Below are 24,725 nucleotides of genomic sequence, written 5' to 3' on the forward strand. Positions count from 1 at the left end.
GATGCTCCTGAATCGGCAGTGATTCTATACGTGACACATACAGCTAGACCCCATCTTCAAAGAGCAATTAAAAGAGTGTTAAACATACACTAAACAAAAAAAAAAGACTTGTTTTCTGTTTTCATATATGCACATACTCCCACAATAAGTCCTTTCTAATAGGGTTTAAACTTAATAATATTCTTAGACTGATATATTTGTACTTTGAGCTAGGATTTGTTTTAATGGAGACCACAAAACACTTCTGTAAGTCACTCTGCATAAGGGCATTTGTCAAATGCTATAAATGTAACTGTAAATGTATACTGCAATATGAAGTGAAAAGGAGGAAAATATAACTGTCAGGCAAAGCTAGTAACCTCGTGCATATGTGTAGCCATAGAAAGTGCACATCAGGTCTACAGAACACAGAATGTGACTGACATAAATCTAGGGACTTTATTGAGCTGACAATAGCAATTATCCTGCACTCTATATGGTTCTCCAGCTCACATCACAGCTGTAGGTTTTACAAGTAGAGAGCAGGTTCACCACCAGTGAAGTTTAACTGAGTTGTGCTTGCATGCACCTGTGTTTCCAATGACTAATCACTCATCACCATTTATACACAATGACCAAACATTGATCACCATTTATTCACAATAACCAATTACTGATCACCATTTATTTACAATAACCAATTACTGATGACCATTTATTTACAATAACCAATTACTGATGACCATTTATTCACAATAACCAATTACTGATCACTATTTATTCACAATAACCAATTACTGATCACCATTTATTTACAATAACCAATTACTGATGAACATTTATTCACAATAACCAATTACTGATCATCATTTATTCACAATAACCAATTACTGATCGCCATTTATTCACAATGACCAAGCACTGATCACCATTTATTCACACTGACCAATTGCTGATCACCATTTATTCACAATGACCAATTTCTGATCACTATATATTCACAATGACCAATCACTGATCACCATTTATTCTCAATTACCAATAACTTATCTCTGTTTATACACAACAATCCATCACTGATCTCCAAGTATTCACAGCAACCAATCATTGATAACCATTTATTCACAACGCCCAACTGATCACCATTTATTCACAACAACAGCATTGTTCCCAATGGCTGATCACTGATCATCATTTTTTCCCCACCCACCTACTTCTTTTTTCTTTGTTTTAATCTCTCTTCTTGGCAATATTGACAAGTAGCCTAGTAAAAGTGACTTATTCCATTTATTCTATTCTATTCTATTCTTCAGATTAAGTACCTGCAATAGAAACTTGTCAGACTAGTTGGTCAAGTCACTTGTTGCAATGTTTCCTGATTTGTTTAATAAGAGTTTGCATCACTTCACTATATTCCCAAAAAAAAAAACCGAAGAGAAAGAGTGAAAGGAATATGCACAAATGTAATTATATGTACTCTTCAGTAATAATGAACAACCTCTGCAGAGTTTACAAAGTTTTGTTCTTTAAATTTCAGACTTTTGTTCACACACGCACACGCGCGCACACACACACACACACACACACACACACACACACACACACACTTGGACACTCCCTTAGCAGCACAGTAATTATGTATGTGTAACCCAAGACTGACTCCAGTTTAAGGAAAAGATACAATTTTACTCCCACTCTTACCTCATGGATGGCATCTTTCTAAAAGATACACTAATAATGCACTAACGTCATGTAATTATGTCAGAGAGAGAGAAAGAGCAGGAGAAAGAGATACAATAAGTCCTAAATGAACCAACCACAGACAATACTATATAAAGTTTCAATAACATCTATTTACGCTCTTAAGTCAAGCTAATGCCATTTCACTAGCAGACATGGGCGGCTTTTCAGTTTTCAGTGATATATTCATGAAACATTAAGGGCCAGTTTCCTGGAAGCTCAGTAAACTAATTGCTGGATTAAATTACACTGTTAATGGTGATTTTCCATTGACAATCTCTTTAAGTCTAGCATACAGCTTCATCTATGTCCATGAAGCCGGTCATTAAAGGTGCCGTGGAGTAAACAAGCAATCGGTCTTTTGCTTCCACAGCCTGTTGTTGTTTTCGATAAAACAGGTTGATAAAATAAGATAAACATTTTCTAAAGTATTTGACTACCTCAGTCCATTAACCTTCATTAACACACTTGATATTTGTCATGAATATACATTAATGTACACATGTAAACATGTACAAATATGACTTAGGAAATGGTACTTCAGTGTTGTCGTTGTTGGTGGTTACTGGTTGTCAAGCTATGCCATCATTTGTAGTGAAATGTAATACTTTTGCTGTAATGGATTTCTGCTGAGTTTTAGTTTTATAATAAATCTCCTCAGGGGCTTTTTTGAAGTAATTTGGTGCGAGCGCAAAGGGAAGTGCTACATGTGCTGAAACTGCTGCTGAGTTACACTGACATCACCTTGGGTTAGGGTCTAGCATGTATGCTACAACGTCATTTGTATTGTTTAATGAATAACTGATAGTAGGGAAAGTATCTAGTGGTTATCAGGTGAGTACTGTATGTGGTAGTTATTTCTGGTAAATAATTTGTGTATTGGGGTTTTAAAGTGCACTGCATCATGTATGTGAACTACCAAGTAGTTGGTGCCTTGATTCAATAAATAAATTTTGCTTTATTTTTTTATTTTCTAGCCTGCCACCACTGCCCTCTTTGGAGAACAATAAAAACATTGCTAGTCATATATAAAGTTACCCTTTTATGGACTATTAAAGCTATTTCCAAAGAGGGAAAGAAAAAGGGGAGGGAAAGAAAAGGAAGAGAAAAACATTTGAAAAAGTGAAGCAGAAAATTAATTTTTAAAAATGTAAAAGGAGAGAAAAATAAAAAAAATATACATAATGTACAAATACAAAACAAAACACAACCTGATAGCATGAATCACATGAATGAATACAAGGTAGAAACAGTAACATAAATATACAGAAAGAGAATTAATATACAGTATAATGAGAAAAGAATAATACAATGGGGAAAATGTATAAATTCATATTTTATATGTAATAAAGCTGTATACTTTATCCATGCTGTCGAGCTGAGTATGTTACTGTAACGACACGAGACTATATGCAGGAAGTAAGTGCAGGACCAATGTCTTTATTAACACTTAAGCAGACAATAAACAAGAAAACGTGGTCTAAGCAAATCTGGCTTTAAACATGAACAATGGATACGAGAGAAAACATGACACTAAGACCGCTAGCATGCTAAACGCTACTACGTTCAAACATATACCATTACTCCTAGTTAACGTAACATAAATACTCATTCAACATAACGTAACATAAATACCGCACGACGTGCACAGCAACACGAAGGGTTTAAATAACCAACATAATTAAACTAAACCACAGACAACTGGAGTAAATCAACCAATGCTTAAACACACAGAGGCGCGTGTCCATATATAAGAGTTCGGATATGTGCACGCACGCACTCAGAAGCCGCACCGCAGTGCCATCTGCAGGCGAGGGCGTAACAGTTACTAAATACAGTAATAACTAATATATCACATAATGCTGAGAAGTAACATAATATTGGTAAATCCTACACTGTAAAACCGGATAAGTTCATTTAACTCAAAAAATTTGAGGAAACTAATTACCTCAAAATTTTTATATTGATGAATCAATTTCTTTAAGCCAAATACACTTAAATATAACAAGTTTTAGTTCGATTTTGGTTATATTGAAGTGTATTTGGCTTAAAGAAATTGATTTTTCAACTTAAAAAATTTGAGGTAATTAGTTTCCTCAAATTTTTGAGCTAAATGAACTTTGCTGCACAGTGGTCAAATTGTATCAGGATCTTTCTGTAACAAATTCCACATAAGTACAATTTGTTTATTAAATACATTATTTGCTGCATAATTACACTTTGTAATAATAACAGCGTGTAATTATAAGAGCAGCACAACAGGACAAAATGAAAATAATAAATAAACTATGCACTATTGGCCCCCTAAATATATACCACCGGTCAAAAGTTTGTGGACACTCGATTGAAATGTTTCTCATGATCTTAAAAACCTTTTGATCTGAAGGTGTGTGATTAAATGTTTGAAATCGGTGTTGTAGACAAAAATATAATTGTGCCGACATATTCATTCCTTTCATTAGAAATATTTTTTAAAAATATTTTTTTAAACGGACGACTCGGAGTGAAATATTCTGAAAAGCAGCCGATAAGAGTCCAGCGTAGGTGGGAGCTCCTTTAATACTGTTTAAAAAGCATCTCAGGGAAATTCCTCAAGAAATCAGTTGAGAAAATGCCAAGAATGCATTTCTGGAAATTCTAGGCAAACAGCATGTCTACTTTGAAGATGCTAAAATACTAACTTATTTTGTTTTATTTAGGATTTTTTTTAAAATCACAACATAATTCCCATATTTCCATTTGTGTTATTGCAGAGTTTTGATGACTTTATTATTATTCTAAAATGTGCGGGTGGGGTGGGGGAGGCGGGGGTGTCTCAACTTTTGACTGGTATAGTGTATACAGAAACAAGAAAAGTGTGTTTGGTTTCTTCGTTAAAAGTAACAAAAGTTATCAAAAAATAATCATAATAAAACAATGCTTATTAAAATACTAATAGTGAAAAAACCCATAGAAATCAAATCAGTTCATTTTAATCAGTTCATTTTACATGCTAAATGAGATATTAAAATTTTAATAAATAATAAATTGTATGCTCTTTTTTGCCCCCCTTTTTTTTTTTAACTGTCTCTGAGCAACTTTTTGATCAGTAATCTAGGTATATTTCTTTCATTATTATTTCATTTAAAAATCATGTATACAAACTTTTACCTTCAACTGAAGCTGTTATAGAAAATTTATCAACCTCTTCTGACTTCAGCAGCTTTGATAAGGAATAAAACACTTAAAAAAAAAAATGGATGTTATTAAAATCATTAAAGAGAGGGTGGTGTGATATGAAGGCCATTACCATTACAACATTGCTAATGTTTTATTTATTAAAGACGTGCACATGTACTCATCTATTTTTAAAATGTGCTTAAAGTTACGTTTAATGTTGTGGATCATCCACAAAACGAGTTCTTTTTATCGCTTGCCACAGAGCAGCTATAAACAGTCATAACCTCACCACGCTCTCTTTTAATTGTCTCTTGAATGAATTGAGTCAAACAGTTTCATGTTATTGAGAAACCAGAAAGCACAAAAGCATCCATCGATAGACTTCCCATGGCGGAAAGGTTACAGCTTTAGTGTTGCAAAGCTCTGACACGGGAGACTCCTTCAAAATAAATAAATAAGTAAATAAATAAATAAATAAATAAAAGTGTTTTTTTTAAACCATTATGTTTTCTTTCTTTAATAACCTTTTTTTAAAAAAAAAAAAAAAAATCTGTTTATTTATAGACTTTAAAACATTATGAAGAGCCTTAAGAGCACATGTCCATGTGAAGCAGCTGTTACTATAGAAACCGTAACATATTAAAATAAGCACGTTAATATAAACCTATGATTTTCCTTGCCGCTGACGCGAACTGTCAGAGCTGCTGTTGAAGAAAATGAATCAACACCTTTAATTGGAGAATCCAACAGCACTGTGGAGTAAGGATTAAAAATATAAACGTTACATAAAAGCAGTAAATCAGAATAGTGACGTTGCAGCAGCAACTGGGATTTTATGGATCAGACACGGTGTTGCTGTTCTTTACGATTGGTTAAAACACACCTCAGATGTAGTAAAGTAGTTGTTGGGTTCGACATATGGTTCAGCTAGGGTTTCACAACACCGGAAATTTTCGTCCTCAGTTCAATAACACGTTCTTCAGTAACTTGTCCTTCCAAACATAGCAAGCTACACTACCTGAAAGAGTATCAGCCTCTGCCATTTCTGCAGTTCCAGTCATCGTCCCTGGGAGCTGAATCCAAGTAAAGTGCTGAGTGAAGCTGTGTGTGTGTGTGTGTGTGTGTGTGTGTGTGTGTGTGCACCTTACATCTATGTTAAGACTTTAAAATAACTTGTCCCATGTGAACCTGCAGCATATGAGCAGGGAAAGTTTGTGGTGTGAAGTCGTACTCTCTGTCTCTCTGTCTCTCGCTCTCTCTCTCTCTCTCTCTCTCTCTCTCTCTTACACACACACACACACACACACACACACACACACACACACACCCACACACACACCCACACACAGACACACACACACACAGTGTAATTAGATAGTGTGACCAGGCATGACTGATTACCCTGTGTGCATGCATGTAAAATGTCCTCGATCTGTCATCGTTTCTTTTTTCTCTGTTTTTACAGATTATTCAAGAGCACCTCACACACACACCCACACACACACACACACAAACACACCAATACACATTTAACACTACTGAACACTGGACAGCCATCAGAAATGACAAGAAGAGCTTTATGGTGCATCTGTGTGTGTGTGTGTGTGTGTGTGTGTGTGTGTGTGTGTGTGTGTGTGTGTGTGTTTATCTGTGCATCTAAAGATACAGGTGGATCCAAGAACTTGTGCATATTGGTCACATATAAAAAAAAATATCATGGTGTAAATATATATGAGGCAACATCCCCTGTGTATGACTGGCCTCTGCAAATGCCAACTTCAGAGACAGACAGAGAGCGAGTGAGTGCGCATGCTAGAGAGAGAGAGAGAGAGAGAGAGAGAGAGAGAGAGAGATGTTGTGGGAAAAAAACCCCACACGAAACGTTAGATCAGACAGCAGACGGGAGGGGGAATCACTGGTTTCACTGAAACACTAGAGAACACAAGGCTCCTCATCTCATCACAGCTTTACAGTGCTGTAGTGGAAAATGAAATGAGCACGACACTAAAGGAACACTGACGGAACATTTCCACAGCGTTAAAGCGACTTCTCTGCACCACCTTCAGTGAAGAACCTCTGCTGCCGGCAGGTTTGTGCACTACACACAGTGTACGAGTGCGCGGTGCTGGTACTGTTGACGATGAGGACCTTGCAGGACTACGACAGGAGCCTCTTGAGTTTGGAGAAGTGGTTCTACTCACAGAGGAACCCTTAAGGAACCGGGGAGTTAAATTATGCTTTGAATTGACAAGAGAGTGAGAAAGAAAACGAGAACCTCTTAGCCCTTCTTCAGAACCTGACCACATATACAGTAAACAAAAAGGTAAGCAAAATGCAATTCTTCTTCTAATTATTATTATTATTATTATTATTATTATTATTATTATTATTATTCCTTGAGTTCTGGATGACAAACAGCATGAGCAGGAATTTTTGCAACCTGTAGCCAGTGTGTATGTTGTTTGTGTGATCAGAGTGGACTGCAAGTATAACGAGTGAAGAAGATAACATGCAGTTTAGTACACGTTGTACCTGTGTGTGTGTGTGCGTGTGTGTGTGTGCACTCATTAACCTGCTGAAAGCCCTAGAGAGTCCTCACTCTCGTAACTGCACACCTGTCCCATTAGCTTTCCTATAGTTACTGAATAAATCATAGCAGTTACTCAATGACATTTTTTGACAGAAATAACTAAATAATAAACCAGGAGTTTAAGAGGGTTAAGATTACGTAAAGCTTGACATGCAACATGTCCTGTATGAGAAATCTTCTGGAGTGTGTTGATCAGCTGCTCATGTATGCGGCCTTCTCGTTTTTCAGTAAACCCTTCCCTGTGAGTGACACAACCAGCTCTGGTACGACAAGTCTTGTTTATTTCGTCTCTACCAAGAAGTATTACATTATTCATGAATTTTGATATATAATAAGTAAGGGAGCATAGGACCTGGAATGAGATTCCAAACAACAATCAAAATTCAGTATTAAAAATGAAGGCTGTATATGTTAAACAAGCCAAACGGCCATTAATCTAAGATCTTTTTTTTTTTTTGTTTTACTCAGATTTTATTAGAAACAGATCACGTACTGCAGCTATTATTCTAAGTCACCCCATGCAGCCTATGATCCTGTTATAGCTCAGCACATATGGTGAAAATGTTATTAGTCGTCCATCATGAAGTTTATTAAACCGGACTAATCGAGAAAGATGTGCTCATGCACGTGTTCTAGCTTATGTTTGCTCCCTAATGAGATTTTGTTTTCAGTCAACCAACCGGAGAGCCATTTCTTTTAGTTACCTGTCCCGATTTACATTTCTATCCATCATTTCCATATCTTGCCCCGTGTCTGGGACGCTAGGGGAGCAACACAAGTACACCAAGAGAATATTAAAATGACAGCTGTCGCTTTCATTCGGTACATTTCATCAGACAAACTGACAAAGTGAGATGAGGGGGGTGTCAGGGTTGAACAGGCATCTCGGCTGGAGATCGGCTCTTCGTTACGTCAGCGTCTAAAAATTGAGCTGACTTCAGACAATTCTATTTGTACTGATTCTCACCAATAAGGCCACTCGGAATTGCATATAATGGAATTTTCAGCTGCATCTCGGAGTTGTGTTCGGATCTGAGTGCCGAGGCTCAGAGTTTGACTTCTCAGAATGAAGCCACGTTATAATCTTGCCTCCACCGCTTCACTGATCAAATCTACACTTGACCGGAGATGTGCTTCGTTTCCAGGAGCCTGATTAGGATGCTATGCTTTCTAATAACTTTAATTAAAAATGAACTCTCCATCCCATGTTATCTTTCCATGTCCTACTAATCTACATGAGTGGATTAAAGTACAGGCCCTTAAAAAGAGGGAGCATGAGCACCAAATTGAGAGGGTGTTAACACGATCGTAAGGCTATTTTAAAGCATAAAACCTCATTTCCATCTATCACACCTGTAGTGTATGCACAATTAGTGGAGACAATGAACTGAACGCAGCTACCTGTACTGAGAAAAGAACAGCAACAAAAAACAATTGTGTACATGAAATTCTCTCTGTAGTAACTCATGACCATAGATTTTGTTGGGGCTGGACAACATGAATAACGACATAGCCTCAAAATAAAGTAAGTTGAGAGGCTTTAGCACTTGACTTAGGGAGGGATCTGAGACCATTCCTCCATACAGAATCTCTCCAGATCCTTCACATTTCGAGGTCCACGCTGGTAGATTCTCCTCTTCAGTTCACCCCACAGGTTTTCCATGTGTTTCAGGTCAGGAGAGTGGGATGGCCGTGGCAGGACCTTGATTTTGTGGTCAGTAAACCATTTTTGTGTTGATTTTGATGTATGTTTTGGATCACTGTCCTGCTGGAAGATCCAACCACGGCCCATTTTAATCTTTCTGGCAGAGGCAGTCAGGTTTTCATTTAATATCTGTTGATATTTGAGTCCATGATGCCATGTATCCTAACAAAATGTCCAGGTCATCTGCAGAAAAACAGCCCCAAAACATTAAATATCCACCACCTTATTTAACCATGGGCATGAGGTACTTTGCCATATGGCTGTTGCCGATCCCATTTGAAGTTCCAGTAGTGTCTGGCAAACTGAAGATGCTTGAGTTTGTTTTTGGATGAGAGTAGAGGTTTTTTTCTTGAAACCCTTCCAAACAACTTGTAGTGATGTAGGTGACTTCGGATTGTAGTTTTGGAGACCTTCTGACCACAAGGCGCAACTAACTTTTGATTTTTTGATGAGATTTTTTGGCCACTCGAACCATCCTCTTCACAGTGCGTTGAGACAATACAGACACACGTCCAATTCCAGGTTGATTCATAACATTTCCAGTTGACTGGAACGTCTTAATTATTGCCCTGATGGTGGAAATGGGCATTTTCAATGCTTCTGCTATTTTCTTATAGCCACTTCCCATGTTGTGAAGCTCAACAACCTTTTGCCGCACATCACAGCTATATTCCTTGGTTTTACGCAGTGTTATGTATGACTGAGGGAATTTGGCCTATGTGTTACCTCATATTTATACCCCTGTGAAAGCGGAAGTCAGGGTTGAACAATTTCCTGTTTCTAGTCACTCAGATGTGCTAAAAAAAGTAAAATATCAAATATATTTTCCTCATATGAATTCATATAGGTGCTAATAATTGTTGCACATGTATATATATTTGGGAAGTCATCAAACATTTATTTCAAATGCATTTTTGTGGACTGCTTTCATGAATTAGTCAATCAAAGATATTAAGGTAAATGAAGTTCTAAATATGTACATTGTCCATTTAGAGTGAGAGACCCATGACGATGAAGAAGAGAAGTGCCTCAGTGATCTCATATGCTAACCACAAAACCAACCTAAAAAAAGAAAGGGTGATGTGACTGAATTTAATTGAAGTTGTAACCTCACTTCCGACCTTACCATAACCTTCGTTTCTTTTCAGAAGACTTGTGTCATGTTAATTGATACAAATAGGAGAAAACGTTACACAAAATACCCAGAATCCCTTACGGAGATATCGTATACATGTCGTCTCATGTGGTCATCGCAAAAATAAATGAATAAAATCAAGTACATGTACAATACAAAGTCTGTTAATGTGCAGAACTTTATTAAATATTACATGTAAAGTGTCTAAAACCCTGTGGTTTAATTTTTTTTTTAAATCTTGGATCAAACGACCTAAAAACCGGTAGGTTTTGGTAGGATTTTCTCTCCTGTCCTAGAGCGTAACAGCTTAAATTTAGTTTATTTGAAATTTCTACAGCTGTCTGTAAACTTTTATTAGATTTTTTTTCACAATCATTTCTCCACCTTGCCACCTTGCCATTCTTCTCAGTGTTAATTACTCATAAACACATAGACAGAGATTACACTATACGCTATGAAGCAGCAGGTTTAGCACAGTACAGCATGTTTGAAGGGAAGTGCTGAATCCTGGACTGCGGAGAGAGCGGGCTGTTCTTTCAGGGCACGTGGAGCACTCAGCCACACTACCTGGCATCTCTGCAGGAAGCAGTGACCATGCCAGCTTCACTGCAGTAACAGGTGTTTCTCCCTCCGGCACCAAAAACTCAACTCTGCCTCTCACTTCTCCTTCTCGTTGACCTGTATCACATCAAATCCCTGTCTCTCTCTCTCTCTCTCTCTTTCTCTCCCTCTCTCTCCCACTCTCTCTGAGTGATTGGCCACCTGGAGGATGACTAAAATACCACTGCATGAAGCCGGCAGTCACCCCTCAAACACTCACATGCACACACAACCTCTACCAGACCGGTTTCCATGGTAACCTCTATATCCCTCCATTTCTTCATCTGATTCTTTTATTCCTGTGCACTGTAAGGATGAAACCATATATGTGTGCGTGTGTGTGTGTGTGTGTGTGTGTGTGTGTGTGTGTGTGTGTGTATGTATGAAGGAAATGATATGGCGTTTATTTCTCATTATCGCATTCATCTGATCTAAGACTCCTCAGATATTCACACTCACTGATATAGCAGTACCTCAATTGTGTGTACCGAAGCCTCTGGCATGAGTACAGTATGTCACCCAGACCCTTGGAAGTGGATGTGTGTGCGTGCATGTGTGTCTGTGTATATGTCTCTAGCCTCCCTGAGATCAGCGTCTATTATTAGAAAGGCAGATCAGTTGAGTCAGGCAGGGACTGGGCGCCTAAATCCGGACCCCATGGGCAGCTTCCAAAACAGGACTCTGAGAGAAATGACACAGCACCACAAACTCCAAATAATGACAATCGAACAATAAAAAATCATTTGTATTAGGGGTTATGATGAAGATCAGGGGGTGTACTTTAATCCTCACTCCCACAGAAGGTGACAGTTGTATGTGCCGCTGCACTGAAGTAAGGTGTGGATTTGAGTTTCGCAGAAAAAGTGTGAAGTTTGTCTAATTTTAATTTGTTACATCTGCTGCAGTGCAGACACATGAATTTATAGCAACACAAGGAAACACGCGGGCTGGATACACAACCCCAGAGTAACACATCATTAACACTTCACAAAATCTGCTTTCATCACTTCCATTTTTGTCTCAATTTAGTCTTATATGAGGTGATGAAAGTGTGTGTGTGTGTGTGTGTGTGTGTGTGTGTGTGTGTGTGTGTGTGTGTGTGTGTGTATATATATATATACGCATAAGCCTCAAAGATGAAATGAGTTTTTAAAATAGCAAAACAATTAAAAGCAAAGTGATTCGTGTGAACTCATGTCATGGCACTGTACTAGACTTTGTTCTTTTTTATTTAAATCACACTGTATATGAAATCCTTAAGAGGCCTTGAATTCTTACTCTTTTTTTTCTTTCTTGTTAACTCACGATCACAACTTAATTTTCTTGTGATCTCAAGAGAACATAACAGATGTTTTCCCGTGACCACGGCTTAATTTTTCAGTGTACTCGAAATAACAACATGTTGTTTTTATTGTTCAGCAAAGGCTTAGCGCAATCCCACAACATCATGGAGGAACAAATTTGTTTTTTTAAGCTGAAACAGCTCTATGTCTGTCAGTGATTGACAGTTTTCACATTAATGTCTGACAGTTGAGAAGGGCACACCCGTCTCTCTTAATGCAGAGATAAAGTCCATCTCTACAGCGGACAATTATTACATTTAAGATGGCGATGGTGAAGTCGCCAACGTGTGTGCAACACCAGTCACAAGGTGTCAGATTTTCTCAAGATAAAATTATGTATATTATGTAACAACTTTTTGTTATGTCAAGATCACGAGAAAATTAAGTCATGATCATGAGAAAACAAGAAAGAAATAGATAATAATGCATGGACGCTTAGGGCTTCTGTACACTGCATTTCCACTAAAAACTCAGCTGTTTTGAAATCTCTTTATTTCGCCTTTAAAGTTGCAATTCCTTCGTTTTCTATTCGGCTGTACAATTTTGCATTTTATTATTACTAGGGATGCATCGAATGTTCGGCAAAAAAAACACTTTCGGTGTTCGGCCGAATAAGTGAAAAGGCTGAATAAATTTGACCGAACAATGACGTGTTTGATGACGCGACCAAATAGCCTAGCAATCAGAGTGAGACGCGCGAATGTCACGACCTCCACTTCCGGCAGCGCGCGCATGCACGAGCTACGTGCACGAGCTATGTGCTCTTCAGAAGTTTACTGTGGACACGTGGGTTTGTTTTGTTTCTGTTCCGGAGCATGCTTCTGTCACGTCGCGAGACGTAAGGGATTAGAGTACGGAAGCAGGTAAAGACGTATTTATTTAAGGGCAGGCAGACAAATCCAAATCGTAATCCAAAAAAAGTAGTCAAGACAGGCAAAGGGTTATCGGGTGAACGGCAAACAGGCATAAATGGGGCAAAGCAGGAATCAAAGTCGCGGTCACAGAAAACAGGGTCACAACACAAGACAAGAAACATGAACTAGTACTATGGACTGGGAGCGGAAACACCAGCGGGGACTAAATGAACTAATCTATAGTTTAAACTAACGAAATCTATCAAGGAACATAACATTAACAACGTATCTAACTATACTATATCTACTCTAATACTCCGCGAGGTGTACAGGGACGCGAGTGGTATATATCCCCAATATAATCAGACGTATATAATAGAATAGAACCATTTTCTGCACTCTTGTCAGTGCACTTTTTAATTCACTTTTTTGTTGTAGGTTTCAGAGTGTTCCATTCTTTCAGCAGTCAGTTATAGGTCTAACATTCAAGGGGGGCTCAAAGATGACCACATCAAAATATTTGTATTTTACTCATTTATTTATTTAAAGTTATATTGTGCCTTGTTGGTAGACTATACCTGCTGGAATGGAAAAAAAAAAAATGTTCAGTGTCAAATAAATATTTTGAAATTGTAGTTTTTGTAATTGATTTTTTTCTTAGAAAAGCAAGACAAAATAGTAAAAAGCACATTTCGACTATTTAATTTATGCAATGGTGAAAAAAAATGGTAAAATAAATGGAAAAAACGTGTTCGGTATTCGGCCTTCGGTTTTCGACCAAGCTTTTCATTATATTCGGTTTCGGTGCATCCCTAATTATTACCATTTAATTATTAATTATTGCACATGAAACATCATTAGGAACAACTAATACTGCATTTTAATAATTTATTGACAAATTGTATTGAAAATTCTGCCCTGTCTCATTTTTCTGTTATCATTCCAGCTATTATTATTAGTTTTAAATGCTTTTCATTTATTATTTATATATATTTATATCTTTGAGTCAATAAACCTATTTTAATCAATTCATATTAACATTTAATATTTAATAAACACCGCTGTTACACTTTATGGCAGTGCAAACCTTTTTTATTTTTGCATTGTCAGCAACGAGCATTTATCCGTATACTCTCAGCTCTGTCGAGATCAAAAGTCAACAATCCATAAGCACAATTAACCCATCGATAGCAGAATATTGACCAGAGCTGAGTAACAAATGCATTTATTGTTGTGTAGTGTTCTGAAAATGACTTTGGCAGGATTAAAACAGATCTAAAATACATTTTAAGCACCTTCTCAGCACTTCATTTTAGTATTATAAGGTTTTTTTTCCCAGTATAATGCAGATCAAGCATTTAGGTCTAACATACATAATGCGGTTTTGCCATGAATAAGAAAGAATGTTTAAAGAAAAGGGAGTAGCTCCTTTTGTAATAGGAAGCATTGAATAATGTTAGGAATTCCACTAGTAGCTCATGTTACATTCATTCTAACATTAGTTTGAAGTTTACTTTATTGCAGGGATTAAAAGTGTTTTAATGTATACCGAGCCCAATAACTGCATTAATGACAAATTAAGCATTTTCAGTTTGCTTAAACATAATCAGATTTCAGACTGTGGATGCAAAAATTTAGAAATTGATCATACCTCAAGTTTGTTACGACATTTAAGCATGTATACAAAGCCTGCCTTTGGTTAAATCTAAAAAGTACACTGCTGTAATCAAGGTGCTCATGTGACTCACTTTACCTGTTGCTTTCTCTCAGGTTTTTGTGTCCTGTGCAGCGATTGGTAGAAAGACAGAGGCCTGGTGTCCCACCCACTGGTTGTCCTGACTGGGCCGAGTGGCATGAGTGTGGGAAAGACCCCTCGATACAACGTCGTGTCATCATCGGAGGAGGACTTCCATCACCACGGCAACATGCCTGCCCTCGGCAATGGCTTTGGAAATGGTAAGATCCAGACACGGCGAAAGCCACGCAGCCGCTTTGTTAACAAAACCGGACAGTGTAACGTCAACTTTTCACACATGGAAGAGCAATCGCAGCGCTACTTGGCAGACATCTTCACGACCTGTGTGGACATCCGTTGGCGCTGGATGTTTTTTCTCTTCTCTCTTGCTTTCATTCTGTCCTGGCTGGCGTTCGGTTTCATCTTCTGGCTCATTGCCCTTGCACATGGTGACTTTGAGAGAAGTTCCAATGAAGACTTCATACCCTGCATCATGCAGGTTAACAGTTTTGTGGCAGCCTTCCTGTTCTCAGTCGAGACCCAGACCACAATCGGATACGGCTTCCGCTGTGTGACTGAAGAGTGCCCACTGGCTGTATTTATGGTTGTTGTACAGTCTATTTTGGGGTGTATCATTGATGCTTTCATGATTGGTGCCATCATGGCTAAAATGGCCCGGCCCAAAAAGCGTGCACAGACATTGCTATTTTCACACAATGCTGTCATAGCTATGCGTGATGGAAAGCTGTGCTTAATGTGGCGTGTAGGAAACTTGCGCAAGAGTCACATTGTTGAGGCCCACGTACGAGCACAGCTGATTAAACCAAGAGTGACGGAAGAGGGTGAGTACATCCCACTTGACCAGATTGACATCAACGTTGGCTACGACCAAGGTATCGACCGCATCTTCCTTGTTTCTCCTCTGACCATCATCCATGAGATAAATGAGGAGAGCCCACTCTTTGGAATCAGCAAACAGGACCTGGTTAATGAAGACTTTGAGATTGTGGTGATCCTTGAGGGCATGGTCGAGGCCACGGCAATGACAGCTCAGGTGCGCAGCTCTTACCTGTCCAGCGAAATCTTATGGGGTCATCGCTTTGAGCCAGTAGTGTTTGAAGAGAAGAACCACTACAAGGTAGACTTTACGCACTTCCACAAGACTTATGAGGTCCCCTCTACACCACGCTGTAGTGCCAAAGACATTGAGGACAGCAGGTCATTGCACTCCACTGCTAATTTCTGTTATGAGAATGAGCTGGCATTCAGCAGGGAGGACGAGGAGGAGGAGGAGGAAGATGTAAGGGGAATTTTGGGGACTGAGATGGAAACCCTATCAGCCAGCCTGAACTCTGACCAGAGATCACACCATAAAGAGTCTGAGATATGATCTCTGACATGACTGACCCTTGACATTCACCTCTAGAGAATTTTATTTTAACGTAGATCCAGTCTGTCCATTTAGTTTCGGCTTGAACTGACAGATACGAAGCAAAGCAAGTGCCAATATGAACCACTGACCCTGCTGACTTAGTGCCATGGTGCAGTCAAGGACAGGCGACATTATGTTCATGACTGTTGCTGGATGGCCTTCCTGTAGGAAAACTTGAACTAGGATTCCTTGTTTCATGCTGTAGTTTGCAGTGATAGCTTTACTGTAAGTGATAATGCAATACCGAGCTATCCTGGGTGCCAAATTTGGTCAGATATCTGCTAGGAACTTCCGGTACATTCTTTTGGTTCTGTAGAATTCCCCCTGAAAATATCTACTTATCATACACTCATCAGCACAATAATTAACAATAGATAGATTTACAATCCATTTTGTTTGGTATAACTCAAAGCAATAAGGTTGTCATTACATCTGTTTTAATACCTTAATAATCCTTGTATGTTGTAGCACTTCAATCACTCATCAACATTATGAACCTCAAATCTTAAACCTACACTTATTTTACATATTTATTTTTTCAACGTTAACACTACAAACATTGAATTGCCATTCATTTAAAATAAAAAAATAATAATAAAAAAAAAACCAAAATGGCACCCAGGCTAGCAGATAGCTATAAAACTTAGTGTCTTATATCTTCAGAAGTGTGTAAATTAATCAGTGTGTGTGTGTGTGTTTTAAAAGTCATTATTTTTCTAGAAACACATCAACAATTTACCCTCCACACACACAGAGCACACACCCGGCTCCAAACACACACTCGTTCATGCTCAGGATGCACTCTCTTGCACAGCAGACTAAGCTCAGAGAGAAAGTTGGTTGCATCTAAGTACGACTGTTTAATTTTAATTGCAGCTACATGATGTTTCAGTGCAAATGATTGAGCAGGATATCTATTATATATCTATTGTGAGCACTATATTGGAAGCATTTGAGCTTCAAGCTTTATTGGAGGCTGCTGGCACGATAACTAAGAGTAACACTATCTGATTCGTTTTGAGAAAAAAAAAAAAAACATCAGGGTAACAAAAACAAGCTCCTGAAATGTAAACCAAATCAATATCGGTTATAAATATCTCCATTATTATCTCCATCATATCTCCATCATATCATGACTCCGAGATATTTACCAGGTCTTAAATACTATGAGCAGGTCTCATGGTTTAAAGGCTTATTTATGTAAAAGGGCACAGTGCAATATGAAGCCTTGGTGATGATGATGATGTTGATGAAATGCTTAAAGATAGCCCTAGAGTTGGGCAATGGGGACGTGTTTAAACAGTCAGCCTAACTGTGGAATATCTGAAATGTGTAAAACATGTTACACTCACCTGTGACTATGTAAGTATGTGAAAATAAGCAAATAATTGGGGGGAAATCACGTGAAAATAAACAAATCATTTAAAAAAATCACACGTAACTCATTTTTAAAAAGTCACATTTGAAAATAAATGAATCGTGTGTAAAAAAAAAATCCACGTGACACTTTTTTTATATCACGTGAAACGAAATGAATCGTGTGGTTTAAAAAATTCACGTGAAACGTTTTTAAATCACGTGAAAATGCATTATTTAAAAAAAATCACGACTCATTTTTCAGAAAATCACGTGAAAATAAATGAATCATTGAAAAAATAGCATGCGAACCATTTTTTAAAAAACGGATGTGAAAATAAATGAATAATTGAAAAAAAATCACGTGAATCATTTTTTAAAAATCACGTGAAAATAAATGAATTGTGTGTAAAAAAAAAAAAATCACGTGAAACATTTTTTCACAATCACATCTGGAAATAAATGAATCGTGTTTTTAAAAAAAATGTGAAACACAATATATGACATGTAACTTTCACACGTGTAATTTTCACACGTGTATGGTGTGATTATTCACTTTCTGCAAGGGTTATCAGCAACACGGTCCCATCTTAAGTAATCCACAAAAATCCGACACACACTCCCAGCTACTGCAGCTATTATTGCAGTGTGCTGATGATGATCTCCCAGATACCTCACTCTCTTTTAAAAATTAGACAAAGGTCTGGGAGGGGCAGGCGGTACAAAGAGACGTGCGAAACAAAGGAGGAATAAATGAGTAGAGAGTTCACCCACTCACCCCATCCATCACTTCTCTCTGTGGGAGAAAACGAGTGTGCCTGATTAAATAAAGAAGGCATTATGTAAGATAATTTTAATAAATTAAATGTTTCACAGAGACAGATTACAACCAGCCTTGTTCTCCAAAAGAGAGGGGAATAGAGAAGAGAAAAGAGCAAAGGCAGACAAGCGCCAGGCCTTCCTCATGTTCGTCCATACATACCTGTAAATCAGTCTGTTATGTATGAAAACTTATCACAGCCTTGGAAAACTGGGTCATGGTAATTTAGTAACTTGCTGGCTGGGAATGCAATGATAACTCGAACATGATAACTAGATTATTAAATTCATTCCTTAAGAACTTATATTTTAGTTTTTTTCAAACAGTCACTTCTTTAGATCCTATTAGTATATGCTCACTAATATTATGACCCCTGTTAGTCAAATGACTCAAGACAATATTCAGATAAGCAGACCAATTTATTCATTCCTTCATCTTCAGGGTTGGACAGGGTTGGACAGGGCTGAGGTGCAATCTGGAGTTGATCCCAGGAACACTGGGCGCAAGGCAGGAATACACCCTTGATAGGACGTCGGTTTAGTTTCTCTGCCGACTGCCGTATTTTTGGGAGCTGAGAGGAAACTGGAGAACTTGCTGGAAGCTCGCCCAGACATGAAGAGAACTTGCAAATCTCCATTCAAAGTAACAGTAACCCGAGTTCAGGATCAAACCAGGAGAGCTGGAGTTGTGAGACGGCAATTCTATCCACAGCACAGATAAATCAAGTGGGATTATTTAAAAAAGAATTTTTTAAATCCTACTCTTGCCCATTTCTGAAGGAATCCCGCCCACTTTGGTTTGCACCTTTGATCATTTCGAATGAACTTGGTATTTTTGGTTTCTCTAAGTGGTTTCACGAAAACCTGAATTAATACTTACTAAAAATATGAATGAATGATGAGTTAAGGCATGTACTATATGGTAAATGGACTTTTTTTTTACCCTTCGCGGTTCTACAAAGCACTTTACACTGATTCTCATTCACACACACACTCACATACCAATGGTAGCAGAGCTACAATGCAAGGCTCTAGCTTGCCATCAGGAGCAACTTGGGGTTCAGTGTCTTGCCCAAGGACACTTCAGCATGTGGAGTCATGTGGGCCAGAAATCGAACCGCTAACCGCTAACCGGCTCTACCACCTGAGCCACAGCCGGCCATTCATGAAGTAATGAAGAGCTAACCTTAACTACGACATAAGTCTTATGAATTCATGCGTGAATAATGACCACTTTAAGTAAATGTTAGTACATGTTTGTTAGTTAATGTATTAATTAACATGTAGGGGGAAACTAAATCAAACACGCTCTATAAGAAAGAATACGAATGAAACGCACATCATTTCAAATTGTTTATATAATTTGCCATATGCAGCTGCGTACACAAACATCACTGGATGGCACTGGACTACTTTCATCATTCACATTGATCCTCCTTGTTATTGGTGCATCTTTCTACGTTCGATCAGGAGGATCCGCTGAAATTATGAAAGTAGTCCAGCGCCATCCAATGATGCAGTAAATATACCGCATCCAACAGACTCCCACTCCAACTTGCTTCGTCCTACACGTTTCATATTTGACAGCCCACTTCTGCAACTGTTTTTATTTTGGTCTCATCGTCTCCATCTTCGTCCCCACTTCTAAATTGATCTACTCTAGTTAGCAATGTCTTGTTAATCAAACAAGAACAGATGAAGGCTGCATATGGTTATTAGAAGGTTATGTGGATTTGTACAGAGAATTTGCCACTCAGTTTATTAGCGTCTCTTACCCACACATTTACACATGACATTTCCCACTGGTGTTGGGCAACCATCTGTGAAATGATCCTTAAATAACATAATCATAATCAGAGACAGATGCATTACCAAATGTAAAGCCCATGAAAGTAGCCACACTGCAAAAGCTGCTACAGAGACAATCACTCAGACACAAAGCCTGTATCTCGACAAAAATTAAGCAAAGGTTTAAGGGGGATTTCAAGTCACACGGTATAAGAGATTATATGTCTATGCATATTCATTAAAATATGCATGTAATAGATAAAAATAGACATTTAAGCTATCTGGAGGAGGGGGATAAATAAATATTAATGAATACAGTGTGAGGTTTAATCATCGAGTCTCGTAATCTATCCATCTCATACTAAGACTGGTTTAGACTCATATGTGCATGTGCCAAATCCAAGTGGTCACTTCCTATTTGTATACTTCTCTATTATTTACAAATTGCTATCTCTGAACATTTTGACACAGTAATGATGTAAAAACCACAATGAAATATGCAACATGTAAGAAAGCAAGATTTAGAGTTAGAAATGGAAGTCATTCTGGATTTCCGATTAGTTTGTAAAGCGTAAAGGTAAAAACATATTGTTCTTTGGTACAAAATGGAACGTTCAAAAATGAACCCAAAGGTCACATGATTCACGTGATATAATGCATGGACAGTAGTTCATCTCTCTTTGTCTTTTCTTATGATTTAAAATAACAGTCATAGATGTCTTCCTTCAGATTTTAAGATGTACATATTTACCTTTGTATTTTAAGAGCCATCTGAGAATACACTGGATGCAAAATGAGGTCTGAAATTAAACAGGATGTGATCAACCTGAGAAAGATGGTGCATTTGTGACATTTGTTTCTTTGTGACCGTTAACATCTGTAAATGTGTGTGTGTGTCACATGGTTACATAAGATGTTTACCCTGAGAGATTGAATCCCCTTCCCAACTCTGGTGCTGCTGATTACACAGCACAGTATAGAGTACACAGTGCCCTTCACTAATATTGGCACCCTTGGTAAATATGAGCAAAGAAGGCAGTGAAAAATTGTCTTTATTGTTTAATCTTTTGAACCCTTTCCAGAACCTTCAAATTAATCCGAACCGTAGAATCTGGCACTATTTTCAAAAAACAGTTAAAGACCCACCTCTTTTGTGAGCACGTAACTAACCCCTAAAATGCCAGCCCCACATTATTAAAAAAAACTTTCTCTGGCTCTTACACCTCTACTCTGCGCACTTTGCTTTTCAAGAACTCAATTATAAATCTTGTATGGTAACACTACTTGTACAGTTCTCCGCTTGATATATCGCTTTGCTTGTATTTCCTCATTTGTAAGTCGCTTTGGATAAATGCGTCTGCTAAATGAATAAATGTAAAATGTAAATGATCTTTTGTTCAAAGAATTGACAAAAATACTCTGCTCTCATGGACATAAAACCATTGCAAACACAACACAGGTATTGACAGTCCTATGAATTCATACCAGAAAAATATATGTGAAGTATATTCCCATTGATATTTAATTTTTTTTAGTACACCTGGGTGACTAGGAACAGGAAATTGTTCAACCATGACTTCCGCTTTCACAGGGATATAAATATGAGGTAAAACATAGGCCAAATTCCCTTAGTCATTCATAACAATGGGTAAGACCAAGGAATATAGCTGTGATGTGCGGCAAAAGGTTGTTGAGCTTCACAAAATGGGAAGTGGCTATAAGGAAATAGCACAAGTATTGAAAATGCCCATTTCCTCCATCAGGGCAATAATTAAGAAGTTCCAGTCAACTGGAAATGTTATGAATCAACCTGGAATTGGACGTGTGTCTGTATTGTCTCAGGACACTGTGAAGAGGATGGTTCAAGTGGCTAAAAAATCTCCAAGGATCCCAGCTGGAGAATTGCAGAAGTTAGATGCGTCTTGGGGTCAGAAAGTCTCCAAAACTACAATCTGAAGTCACCTACATCACCACAAGTTGTTTGGAAGGGTTTCAAGAAAAAAGCCTCTACTCTCATCCAAAAACAAACTCGAGCGTCTTCAGTTTGCGAGACACTACTGGAACTTCAAATGGGACCAGGTTCTATGGTCAGATGAAACCAAAATAGAGCTTCTTGGCAATAAACACCAGAGGTGGTTTTGGTGCACACAGAGAAGTACCTCATGCCCACGATTAAATATGGTGGGGGCTCTTTAATGTTTTGGGCTGTTTTTCTGCAGAGGACCTGGACATTTTGTTAGGATACATGGCATCATGGACTTTATCAAATATCAATAGATATTAAATGAAAACCTGACTGCCTCTGCCAGAATGCTTAAAATGGGCCATGCTTGGATCTTCCAGCAGGACAATGATCCAAAACATACATCAAAATCAACACAAAAATGGTTTACTGACCACAAAATCAAGGTCCTGCCATGGCCATCCCAGTCCCCTGACCTGAAACCCATAGAAAACCTGTGGGGTGAACTGAAGAGGAGAGTCCACCAGCGTGGACCTCGAAATGTGAAGGATCTGGAGAAATTCTGTTATAGAGGAATGGTCTTCTTTGCTCATATTTACAGTACCAAGGGTGCCAATACTAGTGGAGGGCACTGTATACACACACACACACACACACACACACACACACACACACACACACACACACACCTGCACACAGTTCAGAGACACTGGAGCTTCACATGGCAACAAGCATTACTTAGATAATGGCGTGCTACATTAAACCCAAAACAAGACTCCACAGGACTACACAACTACCCTCTAAATTGCAATTAAATATTTAACAGCATTTAATTAAACATTTAAACAGCAATTTCTATTTTTTTTCTAGATAATAAAAAGGTTAGAATATTTGTAATGTTTCTTCATGCTACTTCTTTCAACAGCGCTGACTACATTACCTTAACTTTTTGTTTTAAAAGGGTTTAAAACTGTTTTAATTGTATCATGTCACATATTAAGACAAGCCCATGTTTTCTGTGTGATTATTAATTGGATCAAACTGTAATGATCCTGACTGAAAGCAGTTAAAACATAAAATAAGGGCAATCTTAATGCCTTCTCAAATCTGTATCTTGAATGTGCTGTAGTTTATCTTGCATTTCTTTTTTTCCAGTGGTCATTTGATTATGTTCGTTAACACTTAGAAATCATTTGGCTTGCTACCTAGCAAAAAAAAGTTCTTATTTCCTCTGCAGAAAGAACCAGCTGCTGGTAGTAATTACAGGAAACATATTACAGATATTACATTAGAAGCATAATGATACGTGTGCACTGTAAAACCGGATAAGTTCATTTACCTCAACAAATTTGAGGAAACTAATTACCTTAAAATTTTTAAGTTGATTAATCAATTTCTTTAAGCCAAATACACTTAAATAGAGTTAATTGAGTTAAATTTTTGTTATATTTAAGTAATGGGAACCCCTGTTGGATGTTGCAGTGGCTGAATTTTGGAAAAGGAAATGATGTGTTTTGGCCAAAATAAAGTCTGCCAATAATATACTTTGCCATTGCTACTTTAAGAAACAATGTCAAAGTATATTACTGACAAATATATTTTTGTCAATATATAATTAACAAACCTATTTTACCAAAATGACATGCACTGTAAAACCGGATAAGTTAATTTAACGCAATTTGAGGAAACTAATTACCTCTACATTTTAAAGTTGATAAATCAATTTCTTTAAGCCAAATACACTTAAATATAACAAAAATTTAACTCAATTAACTCTATTTAAGTGTATTTGGCTTAAAGAAATTGATTTATCAACCTAAAAATGTAGAGGTAATTAGTTTCTCCAAATGTTTTGAGTTAAATGAACTTATCCGGTTTTTACAGTGTGGGTAACTTTCTAACTTTGCCTCTGCCTGTAAAGAAAACTTCTTGTATAAGAAACCAGTTTTATAAATGCAGTGATAAAAAAAAAAATAGTCTACAGTGCATCCAGAAAGTATTCACAGCGCTTCACTTTTTCCACATTTTGTTATGTTACAGCCTTATTCCAAAATGGATTCAATTCATTAGTTTCCTCAAAATTCTACAAACAATACCTCATAATGACAACGTGGAAGAAGTTTGTTTGAAATCTTTGCAAATTTATTAAAAATAAAAAACAAAAAAAGCACATGTACATAAGTATTCACAGCCTTTGCTCAATACTTTGCTGAAGCTCCTTTGGCACCAATTACAGCCTCAAGTCTTTTTGAGTGTGATGTTACAAGCTTGGCACATCTATTTTTGGGCAGTTTCTCCCATTCTTCTTTGCAAGACCTCTCAAGCTCCATCAGGTTGGATGGGGAGCGTCGGTGCACAGCCATTTTCAGATCTCTCCAGAGATGTTCAGTCGGGTTCAAGTCTGGGCTCTGACTGGGTCACTCAAGGACATTCACAGAGTTGTCCTGTAGCCACTCCTTTGTTATCTTGGCTGTGTGCTTAGGGTCCTTGTGCTGTTGGAAGATGAACCTTCGCCCCAGTCTGAGGC

The 24,725-nt window shown here is 37.8% G+C and overlaps 1 protein-coding gene across 2 annotated transcripts; it reads left to right on the forward strand.

The window, feature by feature from the left end:
* The first annotated feature begins 6,561 nt into the window (after positions 1-6,561).
* Positions 6,562-16,434, forward strand: kcnj12b (potassium inwardly rectifying channel subfamily J member 12b). 2 transcript variants are annotated; one of them, XM_053615106.1, is made up of 2 exons: positions 6,562-7,201; positions 14,876-16,434. In XM_053615106.1, the coding sequence occupies exon 2, from the start codon at positions 14,959-14,961 to the stop codon at positions 16,228-16,230; it is 1,272 nt and encodes a 423-aa protein (XP_053471081.1). In that variant the 5' UTR covers positions 6,562-7,201; positions 14,876-14,958; the 3' UTR covers positions 16,231-16,434. The 2 variants fall into 2 exon arrangements, with proteins under 2 accessions (XP_053471081.1, XP_053471091.1); XM_053615116.1 differs by lacking the exon at positions 6,562-7,201 and adding an exon at positions 9,152-9,182.
* Positions 16,435-24,725: the final 8,291 nt, after the last annotated feature.

This window comes from Ictalurus furcatus, chromosome 2 (genome assembly GCF_023375685.1).
Source record: "Ictalurus furcatus strain D&B chromosome 2, Billie_1.0, whole genome shotgun sequence".
Classification (NCBI taxonomy): Eukaryota; Metazoa; Chordata; class Actinopteri; order Siluriformes; family Ictaluridae; genus Ictalurus; species Ictalurus furcatus.